The sequence below is a fragment of the Marmota marmota genome, unplaced genomic scaffold, assembly GCF_001458135.2.
Source record: "Marmota marmota marmota unplaced genomic scaffold, marMar, whole genome shotgun sequence".
NCBI lineage: Eukaryota > Metazoa > Chordata > Mammalia > Rodentia > Sciuridae > Marmota > Marmota marmota.
Window position 1 is genome coordinate 39,804,992 of NW_026000026.1, and position 21,187 is coordinate 39,826,178.

The window sequence follows — 21,187 nt, forward strand, 5'->3', positions numbered from 1 at the left end:
TTCAACTTCAGCAGAGAGTTTGAGGGTGCTAAAATGGCCCTGGAACAACATTTCCCAAATGTTAATTTGTAGAAACTCAGTCTTATGATAGATTCTGCAAAACAATTTCAACAGTTAAATCCTCCTGAGGATTCACAACTCTTTAGCATATAGTAAATGCTGAGAGAAGGCCTACAGTGTGGTAACTGGTTTGAATCAAGTCAACCAATGATTCCCCAAATAATTGACTTTTAAACTCATGTCTCACTGCATTCACTTAGGAAATTCTGCCTGATAGAATCCTATGTTGTTCCTCTCTGTCTTTTTCCTCATTTGTATGCATTAGGGGATCTGGAATATCATACCTGGGTACAAACAACAAGTAGTCACAAGGAGTAATGAATGAATCTAAGCACAAGTTCCTTTCTTCATGTGTTCTAGTGTTCTTTGAAAGACAGAAACTAAATAATAATTCATATGAAAATCCATTACTTAGGATACAGAGCTAGTATTGCTTGAATATATGTAACTCTTACTTTTATGATAAAAATATCACTGTATAATATATTGTGTTAAATTCAACCTAATTTCCCTTTATCTTCCATTTCTATATTGTACCAGTTCTCACTACAATGAACCAAGCTTACCTGTGAAATCACATCTGCACAAAATTAGTAATAAAGTTTCTCTACCTTCATTGATCACACAACATGATCTTTAATATTGTCAGTAGGATTTTAAATATATTTAAACCAATTCTTTGGTTTTTTCTCACATATCAAATAATAGTCTCAACATTTAGCAGGTAACCAACAATATTTTTTTTCCCTTTCGTGATTTATATGTTGCTATTTAGATTTCATTTGAATTTAAACTCTGCCATATTCTTCTTTTTGTAATGTACTCTTATTATTGTCCTTTGGTGAAATTAAGTAGTACAAATAAATCAAAGCAAATTATTTAATTTCACTATAATGTTCAAAGACTATAGATTGAAACTTACCATTTTTTCAAACTTGATTAGTTGTGGTTTACATTAATGAAATGATCTAATTATCCAATTTGCATATAAGACCAAGAAGCAAAAGTTAAAAAGTATTTTAAGAAATTTGAATTAAAATTTGGGATGTTTTTCTTTTAATCTGTTTTTACTTTAAATATGAAGGTGGTCCTATTCTGTTATACTCCTAAATTTAAAATTTTATATGAGAATTGAGTGGTAGAGTATATGCCTAGCATGTGTGAGGTTCTGGTTTCAATCCCAGCATCAACTTCCTCCCAAAACTTTATGCATGTGTAGAGATCAAAAGAATAGCACAATAGTTGGGTTTTACATGTAAAAGAAAAGTCAAATTTTGTCTTTTATTGTGTAAATAGAGATTGAAAATATATATTCCTTTGTGATAATTTTAATATATTAAAAATAAGTGACTAACAGCCTATTCAAGTGTATATGCTCTGTTATTCCTATCATACCTCATATATGTGAGGATTGATAGTTTCCACTTTAAAACTGAAAAGAATGTTTTGAAATTATTCTTTTAACAATTATTATGCTATAAATTCTCTTGGCATTTTTTAAAGAAAATTGATTTTCTTTATTATGTGCAATGCCTGAACTTGTCTTATTTACAAGGAAAGTTATGGCTAGCACTGGCTCTTTCTTCCCATGTCAATTCAGTTGCTCATTTTGTGGGCAATTATTTCTCAGTTTATTTCCCACCAAGGATTTGTCTTTTGCCAGGGTGCCAATTATGTACATCTTATACTGTAATCTGTCTCACTTGCATCTGACCAATAATGATGGAACAATTCACTGGTAGGAAATTCCTTTTCACAATTATCACTTTCCTGGGAAATTGCCTAGTTTAAAGGAAGTTGTACTAAAATCTTTTACCAAAGAAGCATTTACATCATCAATATTTCTTAGCTTGTCTGTCTCCAGGCTCCAACACAAATACCTAAAATAAATAAAGCACCAATTATTTGAAAAGTAAAAAATGCCTTCCTTATCCTATTTCTCTTTCCTTTTGCATTTACAGATGTCATCCATACCGTAGGGCCAATAGCCAGAGGTCATATTAATGGTTCCCACAAGGAAGACCTTGCAAATTGCTATAAATCATCTCTGAAGCTGGTGAAAGAAAATAACCTCCGATCAGTTGTAAGTACTTTCATATTCCTCATTTCTTATTTTTTTCAGCCTTTATGTTTTGGAAATCAATCTTGTCTAAGAAGAGGTAGGAAACCATTTCCAAAATTCTGAAAATTAAATTTAAGGGTTGCAGCTAAATTATATATTCTCTTTAGTTATCATGACTCTACATGTTGGTATCCCCTAAAATTTTGCTAAATTATTTATGATGTTTTAGAATTTGAAACTATAGAACTCCCCACCTAGAGTCATCTTGTCTATTGTCTTCTCTTTATTTTGCCATTTATTTTCTTTTGAATAAAGTACAAGGGATGCTAGTGGCCAACAGTTTTAAAGAAGGAAATTAGAAAGTGCTGAGTATTATCGTACTACACATTTATTACATATTGGTAGTGTCCATATGCGTGTTTAAAGATGAGTTTAATCTTTACCTACATGTTTGAGTACACAAGCTTGTGTATAACTGCATTGCTTTAGAAATGACTCATTTGCAGAAATTTACTCTGTATTTTTATCTGAAAGTTGTTTATGAATCTTTTAGATTCATTTTAGTCATCATGAACTAATACTTTGTAGCTGAGTGTCCCACATCCCTTCTAAATTTTATCATTTTAGACAGAACATTCAGAAAATGTGGCTCTAATCTATTCCCTTAACAGTGGGATAAGATGAAAGGAATTCTCTTCTAGATGGATTTGGAGGTGTTTATCCACCTGCTTTTCTTTTACAGCATGTCCTACCTTTATTACATCTCAATTACATCAGGAAAATGAAACTATGAGAATACTAGATTGTAAATAACCAATAATAAGTTAATTTGGCCAGAATCCCTTGGGATTTTTCCCAAACATATGTCGTAACCTATTGAAATTGTGGGGTTAAACACTTGACTTTGTAGCAGGCTGAATTGATCAGCATTGCTTGGGATTGCACACAAATCATGATTTTACTATTTGCAAGGAAAAAAATCAAGAGTTATACATATTGAAATAACCCTGAATGATTGCTGTACTTTTGTGTATGACTGTAATTATAAAGTGCCTTTTTCAGTGCAACATTGGTGAATCTGCTTGAAATGAGAAAACTTTTTATAAGCCAATTTTATAGCCCTTTTAATCTTTGCATAATTACAGAGCTGAATATTTTATTTTACCCTTTGATTTTTTTAATTTTCTGTTTGCAAATGAATCAATATATAAGAACCTATTCTGTCTCAGAGGAGAAAGCTGAAGTTCAAAGAGAATGGAGCAAAGTAAACTAGGAAGCCGGTTGGCTAATTTTGTTCTCCATAGGAAAGTAAGGAAAATCGAAACAGGTGCGCACATTCAGGGAATAATTAAAAATTTGTCAATATGGCATATTGATTTTAAAAGGCAAGGGGCAGAAGTGCTTGGAAAATGGACATGTATAGAAGTTTCCAACCTGGGAGGGAGGGATTTTGAGACCTGAAGAGAATTTGTTTAATGAATTCACTGGCTTCTCTAATGATACGCTTTTAAAAGCCAAGAAAAAAAAAAGAGGCAAAAAGCCCACTAGAAAGAGTATAAAAACAGTACTCACTCTTTAAATGGGGGAAAAACATTCTTAACTATAATAATGTTAAAACAATCATATCTGTCACTGTGCTACTTGCTACCATTGGAAGTGGAATAAGTATTATGGACTAAATTAATTTATCAAAGGGTCCTAGGTTGGGCTGATGCAATAAGTTAGTTATTCTGAATTGGAATCAGCCTACCTTAATATTTTAGATGAAGATTTTGAAAGATTACTTAACTGGTTAAGTAATTAATTAGTTAATTAAGATTACTTAACATGTTACTTAACTAAAATTATCAGGTGATCCTGAACTGAGTTTATTCTAGTATTAGTAATTAAAATGGAGTAGAATATATCTGTAAAATATGGAATGAAATGTCCAGCTAAAATAAGGACGATGTTTTTGAGTGGTTGGCTGGAATTGCCAACAAATATCTTGACCCTTTTTCATAAAAAAGTTTTTTCATCCTTTCTTCTTCTTTTGAAGGGGGAGATGAGAGTGTCTTTATGCTATGTTTTGATCTATCATTAAAAAAAGAATGCTAATGTCCTCAAATTCTGATTATTTGGGGGAAAAGGAAAGTTTTTAGAAATGTGATTATGACTGGACACATGTCCAGGCTTGTAGTGGCAGACTCACAACAATAAACTAGAGTTTATTTATTAATGTCAAAAGTTTCTCAGAAACCCTTTACCAAAGGGGCTTTAGTGTTCATTCTACCAGTTAGCACTGTGTGACCACAGACAAATAAGGTCAAAGTTTTGTAGCATCAGTTGCTAGATATAACAAATCAGCAAATTACTGTTATCTCAGACCTGTCAAACTCAGGAGGTTATTATGAGGATCAACTGAGAAAATGAATTTAAGATAACTGGAGAAATGTATTCTCCAGCAACTGTAGTTTTTGACTATGTAACTTTTAGTAGACATTGTTTTTATACTTTATGATTGGCAATTTAGAAGATAGGTATTATTCTTGCTTACATATATATTCTGAACACCAGAATCCTTGATACTTATCATGCTATTTCTTGATGTTTATAAACTAGAATAAATTATCACAAAGAGTAGTTTTTGATTTAGCATATTATATTTATTTAAGCTATTATTTACATTCTTAATATCATTTTATTCATAATCCTTAAAAATGTAATTGTTTATATTACCAGCTCACTTCTCCATTTACAATAACACACAACATGGGTTTTATACTGTTCAGTATATGCATTGATTTAAATTATATTCTTGCATCACCAACTATAGCTGTCTTAAATTTATACTCTAATTTTTTAACTTTTAAAAGTTCTTTCATATTATGGTTTCTCCACTACATGTTGTTTGGCAGAAAAGCCATAAAAATGAATACTGAGCAAATAGTTAAATCAGGATAGCTCATATATAGGGAAGCAGTTATAAGGCAGTATGGGAAATTTCATAATGAGGTTATGTTACTTGAGTGCTTCGAATCACTTAGCATGCGCTGCAGCTACAACTAACCTCAGAATGTCAGAGACTTATGAATAGTGTTTCATCTCATATGTATAATATCTGCAACTCATAACCTCCTTAGTCGAAGAACATAAAATTTGCAATGTTTTTTCTGTCTTGGGGTAGAAGTGACCTATATCATTTATGCTTCCATTTTATTGGCCAGAGCTATTCATGTAGTCCTGCCTACATATAAGGGGCCAGAGAAATGTTCAGGAATAAATTAAATATTTGATTGACACCATTTTTCTGCTGAAGTTAAACCAAAGGCTTTAGGAACACAGCAGAAAGATCTAAAGTATCTGCTTTTACTCTAATTTCACCAAAGGAAAATATTTTTCACATTTTTACTAGAGGTAAATTAATAATCTGATTTTTATTTATTTAATAAATACTAATGAGACCACTGTGTATCAGGACATTATTAGATGTCTTCTAAAACATGCAGGACATAATGGTTGTCTTCAAACAAACCCATCATGTCCCCTGTATGATTTGAGACTATTCTGTAGTTCTTGTATCACTTTTAAATATCTTCCCACAGTTGCCTGAAATTTCATAATTAATGAGTAATTTATGATGGTCAGGCTTTGTTCTTTCTCTGCAGTTTTCCTTTAAAATGCAAATACTCATGAGATCAGTAGATAATTAATTTCCTAATACCTTAATATGAAGGAATTTATCAAATTACTTTTTACTTTGGCAGGATAATTTAGAGGATGATGAAAGTACTGAGCACCTGGGACTGGGGGAGGAGGAGGAGAATTGGAAGGGAATGGAGAGAAACAGAATAAGGAGTGTGGTATAAATAAATAACACTTACCTCCCAGATTTTCCAAAAGGGTTTTATTTTTAAACAAAGAGAAGAAATGTTATATGCGCACATAATCATGTAGAAATAAGGTAGTGATTTGGATGTTGGATATGCTGTGGATAAAATGTTTGACTATGAAAAAATACTATTCTTTTAATTTAGGGGAGAAATTTTGCCTACCTTTCAATCTCTGAATAGAGATTAAATAGAGACCCTCTTTGTGAGTGTCATTTTCAATATATACACCCATACGTTTGCTTTAGGCACTTAAGAAATTAATAAATCTAATGACTCATTTTATACTAGCATTTCTTTTTTATGAATTATTATTTTAGTACAACCTTATTAATTTCAGGAAATATTTAAACTGGGAATTTTAACCATGAATCTCTTTCTATTCTTACCATAAAGGGTTTTTAAAAAAATCCTGTCCAATTTTTCATGCTTTCTATACCTAGTTTGTAGGTTTCTTATTCTTTTAAACTTAACTATAAATATAATTCAGCTACTTTTCTTCAACTTTAAGTTTCCTTTGGACAAAATTCAAATATATGCAAATTAATTTTTGTAAATACAAAATCAATATTGGTTGAGACTGTTGATTACAATATTGGTAAAATATCAGGCACCATGAGGATGCTAAATAAAAGTTAAATGTACTAGACACTGGAATAGGAAAAGAAGTGTTAAAGGAAAATCAAAAAGGGTTTAGATTTTCTCTGTAAAACCTTGGGAGAGAGAGGTATATATGAAAAAGAAAAGAAAAGAACAGTAACAAAAAAGATGTCTTAGAATCACAGTATTTTAACATATGTGACCCGAGAAAGCAATAGGCAGGCATCTGCAATATTTTGATTTTTGGAAAAACAGTGTGACCTTAGAAAGCTAAACTGCAGATAATATACAATATCCCCGTGACTATGTAATACCTAAGACCTAAAACATCTAATTGAAAATGGTGTATTGTCAACCTAAACAGCAGTCAGAGAGAGATTCTCTAAAGATTAATGAAGTGTATTTGGAAGTAGGTTAGCATTGCAGTGGAAATATCTGTACCATAGTAAACCATGAGCATATTCAAGGAGGTTTGAAAAAGTCGAAGTTTTTAAGAGCAAATTCAGAAGGATTACATAAAGTATTTTGAATCAATTATCCTTGACCATGAAGATTAATAACAAGGCTAGAGCCAGTCGAAGGTTGAACAGAGTTGCTAGGCAGAGGTTCACGCAGAAGTATTTTTTTGTATAAGTCTGCTGTAGTCTTTGTGTAACATTATGTTTCCAGCTGAGTTACTATTAGGAAATTGTATATAATACCCCTTACCATCCAGCTTATTTATTCATTTTTTTTTAGTGAAGCCATTTTGATTATGGCAGTTTTCCCAGTATGTTGATGAAAATCTTGGTGAAACCTCAGGGGAAAGTATAGTAGGAAAAACAAGAAAGAAAAATTCCTAAGGAGCAGGGGGTAGTTGATGAAAATCAGCAATATTCTATCCAATACTATATCTCTGAAGTAGAGAATGACAGATACTATCTTATACATCATCCTCTCTTTATTCTGTTTAAGCATAGATAATAGTCTATGTGAATTTTTATAAGTTATTCCTCCACTCTATTTCTTTTCTTTACAATCTGGTCTTAAATTCCTTTATGGTAAATTTTAACATGAGGTTCATTTCTAGGAGCCTGATCTGTGACATTTCAAAAGGATCTCAGTAGTTTCTTCTTTCAGTATCAGTTAGAAGGTGTAAACTCATATTTGTCAATGATATTAGACATTTAAGAAAACTCCTGTATTGATAAAATATACCAAATATACCATGTTTGACATTTTTTGACAACATATAATAATAAAATAGATGTTTTGTTAAATAAATGATCATAATCTGAACATAAGTCAGATTTTACTTTGGTTAAAAATTATTTTCCCATTGATGAATTTAGAGGTTTTATGTGATTATGGGCAGGCTAAAATTTGTATGTTGAAATCATGTACATTACTATAATTTCCATGATTATCATGCAAGATGACTTATGAATGGGAAAATACTGTAAATTTTTACTGGTTGAAACAATCCAGTGTCAATAGAAATCTCTCAGAGCTAGGTGATATTCTCGCCACGAGTCATAGATTTTGAGAAGGAATAGCTTATAATGCAGAAGACAATAGACCTACAACTTCATTGCTACCTCTAGGCATTGTGACAGTGGAGATTTTGGAATTCTGCATTTGTTTTACTACAGCGTAGGTTTTCATTTTAAGATGTAGTCAAGTGAATCTTATTTTCTTATACAAGTTCTCTTCTGAGAAGGTTGCCATGGCAATGAGTTCTCAGCCTGAAATACTTAAATGTTGGTTTTATTTCATTATCCAAGTTTCCATTACAGGCTGCATCAATCAATGCAGTTCTCTATTCAGGAAGACTTTTGCAACCTTAAAAAGCTGACCCTTTAATTTGGTACCTCTGTTCATCTGCCTAACTTGACGTCACCATTTCTCAGCTAGTCCTTTATCTCAAAGAACCCTTTTTTGTAGAGCCATGGGTTTGATCTTTTCTACTTTCTATTTAGGCAACATCTAGTCCTGGCTCTCCACTGTCTGATTTATAAAGGATGATACCATGTCTCAGTGTCTTTCTTAGTTAAGTTTATAAGGACTCTGTGACTAATGATACTATGAATAAATAACAAGAACAAAAGCATTTTCACATTCGGACTTCACTTTACAGCTTACCACAGTACATTCCTATATATCATCCTATTTGTTATTCAAATGATCTAGCTAGCTGCCTCTATTTCTTTAACTTAGCCAAAGTGGGAAGGGAAGACTAAATCAAGACCTTTTTCCCCCTCCCTTTTCTTTCCTGTGCACACTCTTCCTAAGATTTCTTAACTGGGCATAGGGGTAGAGAATCCATTTGCAATAATACTCTCATCAGGTTATTATTACTTGAAACAACAAGTAACCAATACAGGCATCATTAAGAAAGAAGAGGGAAAGCATGAAATAATGGCAAATGAACACATTATATCTGAGAAACAGATAGTTATCCACCCAAACCTGTATTTTCAGATACTGTACAATTCATATCTTCTGATAGACATACCAGAAGGATGATTTAAGTTGGAGGAGATCATTTAACCATGAAATAGAATAATAAGGCTAGTTAAAACTTCTGAACTCTCCCTTTGTGCCAGCAACTATGCTTTACTCATTTAATCCTCAAAATAATCTCGAGTTAGAAAGGGTGGTTTCTTCTACTGTACAGACAAGGAATAAGAGCCAGAGGATGATAAAGAAATTACTCAAAGTCTTCTATCAAGCAAAAAGTGGAGATGGGTTTAAACTGAGACAATCTAAATCCAGGGGTTTTAGCCACTGCGCTTTTCCTTAGTCCTGTCTAGTTATGTGTTTTCTCAACTGGTGATTCTTGGGAGGGGCTGGGGAAGTAGTACTACTGCTCTCTAGGGAGCAGTCTGTGAGGGTGGTTTTGGGAAATGGCAACAGGGGGGTGTCACTAGAATGTTGTGGGCAGGGATAGGAATGCTGCAATATGTGGGCTAGCCAAGCACATTGAAAGCTGTCCCTCATCCCACACAGCGTTTTACTGTTTTGCTGGTAGACACATAAGTAAAAATCCATTCTTAAACTACAGGATACATCCAAACAAAGGCTTTTTTCTCCCTTAGTATATATTGAACTACCAAGAAAATTAAGGGAAGCTTATACTTAGTTCACTTAGAACCTTCCCAGGAAGAAATATGTCATTGGTGGCTGGGCCACCTGTGGTGACTGAGTCACAAATGCACCCCATCTATTGGAATCTGCATTTATAGGTGTTCTTTTCTTGGTGAATCAATGTAGAAAAGCAAATACCTGATTGCATGTTACATGTGCTATTGTAGCCATACCTGAATCTTGACATGTGGAAAACAGAATTTTACTACAATCACTTTCCTTTTAATATCTCTTTCATAGTACACTGTAGCACTAGATTGATTTTTTAAATTTGACATGTTATCTTAATTTGGCTTTCCCCTGGAAGCTAATGATTTTTGTGTATTTTTATTCAGAAGATAGAAACACGAAGCACTTGCAGAAGATTGGCAGCAGGGGGGTGGGGGGATACTAGCAAAGACAAGAAAAACTATGTTTAACATGAAAATATAAAGCATCTCAATTTGGTTGGATTTGTCAACATGACTATTTTCAGTTCTTTTATCAGGATAGGGAACATTTCCTAGGAAAATCATCACTGGTTTCTACAACAGAGTCTTCCAGAGGAAATACTGGCCCAAAACACTGTAAAAGAAAGTATATTACATTAAAATTTGTATAGATGCAGTAAACAGATTTGCTATGCAAGCTCTCATATTGAGTGCTTTATTTTCTCCTGACCTGAGCAACAGTTATTAGATCACTGTATCATGAGGAAATAGTCAATTCAAAACATGGACCACAGAGTCCCCAGCCTGCCATTAGGTTTGAACAACTGAGCAATTTTGGCATATATCTAGAGGGTTAATAGTTTAGAGCAAAGGCAATAGCTTTAAATTGTACATTTTTTCTTGCAAATGTTCAGATTTATTTCTTTGGGAAAGCAATTTCAATATAGAATCTAAGCCATTTGTAAGCTGTTGAACTGGGAGACCAAAGGAGCAAAAACAAATAAAACCAATAAAATTTTTAAAATAAAAATAAATCTGTCAGTGGCCAAAAAGCTCTCTTGACTTGTTTATGAACAATTCGATAGAGTTGCAAAGAGGATTTTATTTTCTAATGAAAAACATGTCACAGATTGGTTTCAAGCCACAATTTAGCAATCTTTGTAAGATGTATACACAAATATACACACTTTTAAAGTGTATGAAGGGTGAAATATTTTCTTGGTGTGTCATGGAAGTGGGATAGTATTGTATTTATAATTATGGATTTACTTCATTTTAGCCCATATGAACTGAGTACTTTAGTGAGAGTATAGAGATAATTTACTTAGTGCTCTATTTAATACTCACCTGAGACAGTGTTTTGAAACTTTCCTTTCTTCAACAATCTTATCAAGTAAGTGATCCCACAGGATACATGATATAAAAGTTTATAGACCAAATTAAGAGTCATGACTCACATAGTTTATTGAATTAAGGGGAATGAAACTGGGGAAAAAGAGAGTCAGTTTAATGCATTTAGGCTAGTCAACCAATGAATGGAAGAATAAAACCAATGAATGGAAGAATCAAACAATCAACCAAACAATGAGTTGGTGACATTGTGGTCACATGCCCTGTGTATCTCTGTCTATAATTTTAGTTTTCTAGGCAACCATGTGGTTATGAGGACCTGAGTTACAGTTTGAGCAAGGGAGCATGGCAGATAGTACCTGGGGCAGCAACATATATTTGCTGTATTGGAAAGACACAGGGATAAGTGTACGTGGCTAGCAGCTCAATGAGTTTTAGTTATATATATAATATATATCTATATATATAGATACATACATACATACATACATTCCATTTTTCTTTTCTTCTAAGGAAGAATTTAAAATTTTCAAATAATACCACAGACACATTGCACTTTTTGTGTAATGGGGTGGCAAATATTAGTAAATTATTATAACTAAGTGATGGGCAGTTGCTGTGAACTTAATTTTGTCCCCTCAAATATACATATATTTGCACCCTATCCACCAATGTGGTGGTATTTAGAGATGGTACTTAGACCTCATAATTGCATTTGGAAGTTTAGATGAGTTGATTTGGGTGAGGCCCTCATGTGGAGTTTTTTTTCTATGAAGAAATATCAGATAACTTGTTTCTTTTCATTGCATCTGTGCCCTGTGAGGATATAGCTAAAAAATATACAAACTGAAAGTCAGGAAGAGAGTTCTCAAAAGGGAACCATATATCCCAGAACCTTGATCACAAATCTCCCAACTTTCAGAATTTTAAGAAATAATGAATTCCTGTTGTTGAAGTCAGCTGGTCTATGTCTTTATGTTATGGCATCCTAAGCTGAGTAATACAGTGATTGTATGGATGCACATTATACTATATTCTATTTTTTCATGGTTGATTTTTTTCTAGAACAAAATAAATTTATATGTTTAAGTATAAAAAGAGAATGATAAGTGATAATAATATGTGCTTCCTAGGATTTTCATGAAGCTAAATGAAGTAATATTTATAAATTGTGCAATGGACAATAAATTAACATTTATTAATGATAATTTATATAACATGTATATCTAGAAAACTGCTAGGTTCCAGTCACTATTAAAAAGTACCTGGGATATATCTGCCCTTGTGGGGTTAACATTCTACTGGTAGTAGTTATCATTTTTATGACTAGATAATTCCACAAAATTTCTATATTCTACGATTTTTATTGCTATTGCATTCCTGGAAAATCTTCTCATTATCATTGTATATTTCTTTGACTACCAAATCTTTGAAAAGCTAAGATAATGAGCTAAGTATAGATTCAGAAAATGGCAGTTCTATGAAATGGTAATAGCACAACCCTTCATAAAGACAGATGACTATGTTTTAGTCCTGTAAAGAAAGCATACTGGCTATTTCTGAAGATCATGTTTTACTGGGCAATCTGATGAATCAATCAGAAAGCTCTCTGGAGGACTGAGTGCAGTTAACTACTAAATAAAGTCCCCCAAAACAATGAAAATTCAGAAACAGTTACTCAGGCTTATGTTTTTAATGCAAAAATTAGATTTTTGAGACTATTGCTCCAGTAAAAAGGGAATAGCTAAATCTATGAAATGCTTTAAATTTTTTTGTGATGTTTGGATACTCTGGAGAGAAAGGTCTCAAATGAAAATGTGGTTAGCAGCATGAGAAAGAAATAGACGACCCGTTCTGTAGCTTAAATTAGAGCCATTTCTTTATCAGGTCAATCTTTCATATAAGAAGACAAACTATATTTTTTCTTCCATCAGCAAGATTGTATCCCTCAAGACATATTAAGTACAAAGGGGGAAGATACAACTTTATAGTTGCAGAAACCCAGCAGACAACATTTTACCCAAGTGACCAAGATTCACATATATAGACATCATGAACCTCTTGGTATGATAGATTAAGAAAGAGGACTACATCATTCCTGTGATATTCTTGCAAACAACAACAACAATAAGCAAACATACAAAAAATGCAGAACCTCTGGTCATTAGAAAGCATTAGGCAAATTCAAGAAGGGACATTCATCAAAACAGTTCATTTGTACTCTTCCAAATTGTCAAGGTCATGAAAAAAAATGAGACTAAAGTGTGTTCTTTTTCATTGACATTTTTGTTATGCTAATTGTTTTCCAAATGTTATGCCAGCTTTGCATTCATGGGATAAATCCATCTTAGTGCTAGTATGTAATTATTTTTATCCATTGTTGGATTTATTTTGCTGGTAACTTGAGGATGTCTGTACCCATATTCATTAGTTAGTTTGTGTTTTTTTTTTAATTGTGGTGTTTTTTGGTCTATTTTGGTAGCACAGAATAAAGTGAGAAGTGTTACCTCCTCTTCTATTTTTATTAGAGAATTTGAGAAACAGTGGTATTAATTCTATAATTCATTGGAAGATAATTTAAAACTTTTAAGATATTATATAAAAACATTTATTTAGCTCATATTTTGGATATCTAAGACCAAGAAGTGAGAATGATTTACATTAGTAGGAATGTAAAAATCAGAAACTCTTAGAATACACATTTTCTTTTTAAATGGAAGGTATTTGCTTACAGGTTTTCTAATTCCACAGTTGCCTTGTCAAAAGTTGTAGATTTTATTCTTCAGGAAACATTGAAATGGAGCTAAGAATGCAGGAGGTTAATAAAGAAGTAACTTTGCTATTAACATCTGCAAGGGACAGAATTGAGGAGAGAGAGAAGTCAGGTGGTAATGTAGTCTGCCTGGAGCATCTGCTGATCCTACTCGGAATCCAGAACCTGAGGTGGATCTTCTAATTTGTCCCAAGTTTGTGTGAGGAGTCCAGGTCTTTATATTCTTGTTTCATTCAGTCACTGAATGCAGGCTGCACTTAGGAAGGGGAATGAACTTAGGTAAATAGCTTGTTTCTGCCAGGGGTAATTTCTAGAGAAGACTGAGAGCTGAGGGATGGTTCTTGGCCACATTACCTGCAGCTGAGGCAGTGTACCCTTCCATCCTTCAGGGAGCCTGGTCAGTGCATCACAGTGTCCATTACACCAGACACCAACAAAATTGGGATTCTTAAACTGTGATTTGTCTAATTTATTCAGCTGTTATGTATTCTCTCTTGACAATATTTTAAGAAATTTAATGGCTCTAGGAAAATTAGAATGGAGGTGAAATATTTTGCCTCTTTCAGGAAACCAACTGTAAATGTTATGAGGCTGAGGGGTCTATGTTTACTGCTCATAGCTGAGTCATTGTGGCCCATGTGCAGATAATATCACTCTAGGAAAGAGTCTGAGTTTGTTCTCAGAGCTCTCTTTTTCTATACATGCTTTTGTATTTCCTTAATTCTATATTTTTTTTTCTCGGTCGTCTCACTCATTTTAAAGAATAAATTATAGACTCACACACAACAATATATACATATTATACATTATATCAAATTCTGCATTATATGCAGTGGGGCCAGCTTGTGCTAATTTATGAGAGCCGATTATTAAAATTTTAGGAATTTTGTGAGTTGATTGTTAAAATATAGCCTTTATTAAAGGTTAAATTATATGCACTCATAATTTAGTACATTATATTGAACACAAAGGTAATATATACTGAGCACACATCAGTTCCTGATTATTTTACTATTATGTATGCTTTTGGGGTTTTCTTTGTTGTTCCTGCATGTTGGGATACTATACAATAATGGGTTTCTGTTCTTTTCCTCTAAACTCTATGTTCAATGACATAATATAGGTAGTATGAAACTTGCCATGGGATGATTAATACCACAAAAATCAACAAATGCCACAAATCAGGGCTTGATTTGTTATTTTGTTGATCATCATGATTTACAAAAGTGATGGAGAAATGCTAATAATGCAGATTAAAGTTTTGTCATTTTCCATATGTGAAGCATTGTGAATATTACAAGAAATTGGAAATATTCCTCTTTCTTTTGAAAACTATGACCTAGTAAGCAAAGAAGCTGTGTACTCATTGATAAAAAAGTGAAGTTATAATATTTGTCTTTGTCACTTGTTGTTTTTGTCTTTTCGTTTACATTGATGAATAATTTTCTCAGGTATTTTGTCATAGCAATGAAAAGCTAACACAAGGGTATACTAAGCACTGGTAAGGTGGTCCTGTTATTGCTCATTTAACAGCAACACCAAAGCAGGGTTAGGTAATTTCATATTTAAGTAATAGTTTTTGTACTTGGAAAACAGGAACAAGGCAAGATTTTTAACTGCCTCATTTGAGTCTGGAAGATCTTGAGGCATGGAGTGCTAGTTTATGTAGCTTGTGTGTCTAAGTAGGTAGATATTTTCTTTCTTTCTTACCTGCTCTGTGTGCATCGTTCTAGAAATTATGGTTTGCTCAAAGAGAATAACATTCCTAAATAAATAGTTCCAACAGATTTTGTCTGCTAAAAGGTCCAAATAAGCTCTCAGGGTTTTATTTTACTTTTAGTGCTAGGAATTTTATCTTACTCAACTCCAATACAAACTTAAAAAAAATGTATAACTAAAAATCTTTCTTTTAAGTGACAATAAAGGCATACTCTACAAATGCATTATCATCTGCAATTTCTAAACCAAAAGATGCAAAATAAAGCACACATTTGCCAATATTTCAAAATACCTACTATTTTACCTGCACATAAATACTGGAAGTCACTACTTATGAGAATTATTTCAAATTCAAGTGCAATGGAATTCTCTATAATGTTTCACAACTGTTGCATTATCTCCAAAATATAGCATCACAGACAGCCTCGATGCAAATAATTCCGAGATCCATTCACCGTGATCATATTAATATGAAACATGAAGAATAAACATCTGAAATGGATAATTCCATAGTTATTCCATGCATTCATTTATTTTCCACATTGTGCTGTTTTGATTTAAATGGAGGAGGAACACTTTCTCAAAATTTAGCCTCAGCTGTCTTCTCATGGGGTTAATTGTTGATTTCTTCCAGATTACAAATCTTAGTTCAATGTAAGGATTCTGACATGTTGCATCAATACTTCTCTATTTCTTTAAATGGAAAAATATATTTACTCCATTTCCTGTAACAAGTGAGGGACATGATGTATAGTGCTCAAAATGTGTTTATATTATTTCCATTATAAAAAAAAATGTCAGGAACTAATTTAAGGCCAGGCACTGGTGGTTTTATTGTTCTATTCATACAAGCTTATGTGACAGCATTTCCAATTTTGACAGATTTGGCTTAATAATAATCAAATGATGCCTACATTTCAAATGCATATTTTCCTAAGGGCCTATGGAACAAATAAGGAAGCAGTTTGAAGAACTGAATATGCCACCTTCAGACAATATTGTCCCTTTTTCTTCTATAAATTAGATGTGATAACCTGAATAAAGGTATCGAGATTCAGTGAACCTCAAGTTAGAATCACATAATAAATCAGTCTGAATTACTATAGAAACATATGTCTTTAGTGCTACTAAATTGTCTTCTCTTAGTATCAGAGATATTACTATTATTTATGTCCCACCTTTTTTGAAGATTCTCATTGATACATTGGTATTATGTTGAGTACATCAGTAAACAAGTAACATAATGAATAGGGTGCACCCATGTGGGTGTGAATGCATGTGGTAAACCCACACCCCTTCCCTTCCCTGTATTATTGCATCTGAGTGTTTTAGGGAGGTATTCTATGCCTTCATAATATATTGATGTTGTTGATAGGGTTTCATAATTGCTTTATAGTATCAGAGAAAGAAAGCTGACCAAAGAATTTAAAAACCAGAATCTAAGTACTGGCTTTTCTATTTAATTGCTATGTGGGACCATCACTCTTTATCTTTGAAATGGGTCTAGCAATATCTTCTCTTAACCAAATCAGTGAAGAAAAATAATAAGTGTTGATGAGAATGTGGGAAAACTTGGAAGCTTTATACATTGCAGTGGGTATGTAAAATGGTGTGATTATAATGGAAACCAGCTTGGCAGTTTCTCAAAAGTTTAGATTTCATGACCCGACAATTCTGTTTCTAGGTCTACACCCAAGAAAATTAAAAACGTATGTACAGAAATAAAATTTGTACACAAATGTTCATAGCAGTATTATTCATAAAAGCCTCAAAATAGAAACAACCCAGATGTCCATGAACTGATCAATGGATTTACAAAGTATGGTCCATCACACAATCAGAAATAATTAAGCAATTATAAAAAGAAGAACTTATACATGCTATAGCATAAATGGAAGGTAAAATGTTCTACTAAGTGAAATAAGCCAGTCATAAAGACTATGCGTTCTGGTTGTATGTATATAAAGTATCCAGAATAGGTGATTCATACAAACAGAAAATAGATTAGTTGTTGCCAGAGACTTGAGTGTAGAAGATGGGAGAGAAATGGGAGATGACAGCCAATGGGCATCTCTTTTGGGTGATGAAAATTTTGTGAAAATGGATAGTGATGACGATTACCTCTGAATATACTAAAAAAAACCAATTTGAACACTTTATTATTGGTGGCATTGTAATTATACATAATAGTGGAATTTATTTTGTTATATTTGTACATGAACATATCATAATCAATCTCAATCCCTCGTTGCCTTCTCTTTCTCTTCCATCCTCCCTCCCCAGATCTACTTACTCTACTCTACATACCTTTGTTCTATTATTGTTGATATTATAATTAGTGAGTTATACTAATTATTCACATTTATATTTAATTGTGGTAAATTCATATATGGACACCATAGATATTTTTCATTCCCCATGTCCTTCCTTCCTCCTACCCTCTCGATTTCCTTTCTATATTCTATTGGTCTCCTGTCTACTTTCAGTAGATCCAACCCCCTGTTTTATTATTCTCCCCCCCCCCACTCCTCCTCTTCTCCTCTTCTTTTTTTCCTTCTTCCTTCTTCCTCTCTCTAGTTTCTACTTACAAGAGCCAACACTTGGCTGTTGACAGAATCTGAGTCATTTTATTTTATGGTTGAGTAAAATTCCATCATATGGATGTACCACATTTTCTTTATTCATTCATCTGTTGATAGGCACCTAGTTTGGTTTCAAAACTTGACTATTGAGACTGGTATAAATATTAATATGCATGTATTAATATAGTATGCTGTTTTTTAGATCTTGTGGATAAATTCCAAGAAGTGGGATACCTGAGTCACTTGGTGGTGCCATTCCTAGTCTTTTGAGGAATCTCCATACTGTTTCTAAATTGGTTTTACTAATTTTCAGTTCCACCACCAACAATGTAGAAGTGTACTTTTTCTTGCCAGAAATTATTATTTACATTCTTGATGGTTATAATTCTAAATAGTGTGAGATGAAATCTTAGTGTAGTTTTAATTTCATCTCCCTGATTATTAAGGATCTTGAAATTTTTTCATATATTTGTATTTCTTCTTATAAGATGTATCTATTTAGAACTTTGCCCATTTATTGATTGGTTTATTGGCTTTGTTGGTATTAAATTTTTTTTAGTTCTTTATGCAATCTGGCCCCTAATACTCTGTCAGAATGGTAGCTGGCAAAGATTTTCTCCCATTCTTTAGGCTGTTTCTTCAGGCTCTTGTTTCATTTACTGTACTTTTATTTGTTTTTTATTTGATGATGTCCCACCTATTCGTTGAGTTTATTTTTTGAGTGCTAGGAGTCTTATTTAGGAAGTTTGTGCCTTTGCCAATTTGGAGTATTGATCCTATGGTTTCTTCAAGCAGTTTCCGTGTTTCTGCCCTAATACTAGGTCTTGGATCCTCCTTGAATTGATTTTTGGTAAGGGTGAGAGATAGTTTCATTCTTCTACATATGGATATCCAGTTTTCCCAGTACCATTTTTTAAAATGGCTATCTTTTCTCCAAAATATTTTTGTTAGCTTTCTCAAGGATTGTATGATTATGTCTATATGAATCTCTCTTGGTATCTTCTATTCTTATCCACTCTTATTCATGTCTGTTTTTGTGCTAGTACTATGCAGATTTTGTTAATATAGCTTTGTATTATATTAAATTTCTTTTATAGTACTGAGAATTAAAATTCAGGCTAACATGCTAAATGAGCACTCTACCGCTGGGCTACATCTTTAGCCCTCTGTAGTAGAATTTGAGGTCAGGTATTGTGATGTCTCCAGATTTGTTTTTATTTGTTCTTATTTATCAGAATTGTTTTGACTACTCTGAGATTTTTATTTTTCTAGTTCTATAAAGAATTTAAAATTTGATGGAGATTTCATTGAATCTGTAGATTCAATTTGTAATATGGCCATTTTGGCAATATTAATTCTTTATATTCATGAACATGGAGATCTTTCCATATTCTGAGGTCCTCTTTACTTTTTTCTTCAATGTTGTGTAGTTTTTATTGTAGAGGTATTTCACTTTCTTGGTTAGATTTATTTCTAAATATTTTATTTTTATTTTTGAGGTGATTGTGAATGAAGAAATTTTCTTGATTTTTTTTCTCAGCAAAATCACTACTGGGATATAGGAAAGCTATTGATTTTCATATATTGATCTTGTATTCTACAATGTTACTGAGTTAGTTTATCAGCTTTCTAAGTCCTTTGGCCTTTTTTTTTGGGGGGGGGTGTTCTAAGTATAGGACCATGTCATTAGCAAACAGATAGTTTGATTTCTTCTTTCCTATTTGTAACCATTTGATTTCCTTCACTTGCCTGATTGCTCTGGGTAAACTTTCAAGAACTGTATTTAATAAGAATGGTGATAATAGATGTTCTTTTTGTGTGGCGGGGGATGCCTGAAAGTTCTTTATTTTATTAGTTGCTCATGACAATACAATGATCTTGACATGTCATACATTTGATTCAAATGGGGTATGAATTCTCATTTTTCCACGCGTACAGGTTGCAGGATCACATTGGTTATATGGCCCCGTATATACATACAGCAATACTAGTGTCTGTTGTATTCTGCTGCCCTTCCTATCCCTCCTCCCCTTCCCTCCCCTCCCCTCCCATCACCTCTCTCTACCCAATCTACCGTGACACATTTCTCTCTCTCTTTTTTTTTCCTTCCCCCTCACATAATCATACATGGATTTTGTATAACGATGAGGGTCTCTTTCCATCTTCCGTGCAATTCCCCTTCTCCCTCTTGTCTTATTTCTTGTCTTATTTCTGATGTTAGAGGAAATGTTCTCAAGTATTCTCCGTTTAGTATGATGCTGGCCTTGGATTTGTCATATATAGCTTATGATATTTAGGTAAGTTTCTTGTATACCTTATTTCTACAGTGTTTTTACACGAATGGTTGCTGGATTGTGTTGAAAGCTTTTTCTGTGTCTACTGAGATGATCATGTGATTTTCATCCTTGATTTTATCTGTGTTTAATTTCATTTATTGATTTATGTATATTGAACCAATACTACATCACTGTGATGAAACCAATTTGATCATGATATACAATTTTCTTAATGTTTTTTTTAATGAGGTTTGCTAATTTTTACTAAGAATTTTGGCATCTATGTTCATCAAGGACATAGATGTTTTGTCTTTATCTGGTTTCAGTATCAGGGTGATACTGGCTTTATAGAATGAATTTGGAAGTGTTCCCCTACTTTCTACTTCATGGAATAATTTGAGAAGGATTGGCATTAGTTCTTTTTTAAATGCTTGATAGAACTCTGCTGAGAATTCATCTGTTCCTGAGCTTTTCTTGGTTGGAAGCTTTTTAGTTACTGCTTCAATCTCATTGCTTGACATTAGTCTATTTACATTTTCTATGTATTTCTAGTTCAATTTGAATAGGTCATACATATGTCTGGAAATTTGTCAATATCTTTACAATTTTCCAATTTATTTGAATATAAGTTTTCAGAGTCACTAATGATCCTCTGGATTTCAGAAATGTCTCTGATGATATCTCCTTTTTCATGTCAATTTTGTTGATTTGTTTCTTCTCTCCCTTTTGGTTGTCTGACTGGGTGTTTATCAATCTCATTTATTTTTTCAAAGAATCAGGTTTTGTTGCATTGATCCTTTTTTTCTCTTTCTTTCTTTCTTTTTTTTTTTTTTTTTTTTT

At 32.9% G+C, this 21,187-nt stretch overlaps 1 protein-coding gene across 5 annotated transcripts in view; it reads left to right on the top strand.

Annotated features, from left to right (window-relative positions):
- The window catches only part of Macrod2 (mono-ADP ribosylhydrolase 2), a 1,954,610-nt gene that overhangs the window by 1,166,566 nt on the left and 766,857 nt on the right, over positions 1-21,187 (top strand). For all 5 annotated transcript variants that reach the window (XM_048811891.1, XM_048811888.1, XM_048811890.1 and 2 more), the window contains one exon: positions 2,022-2,143. In XM_048811891.1, coding sequence (XP_048667848.1) covers positions 2,022-2,143 — 122 coding nt within the window. The remainder of the gene's footprint in view (positions 1-2,021; positions 2,144-21,187) is intronic.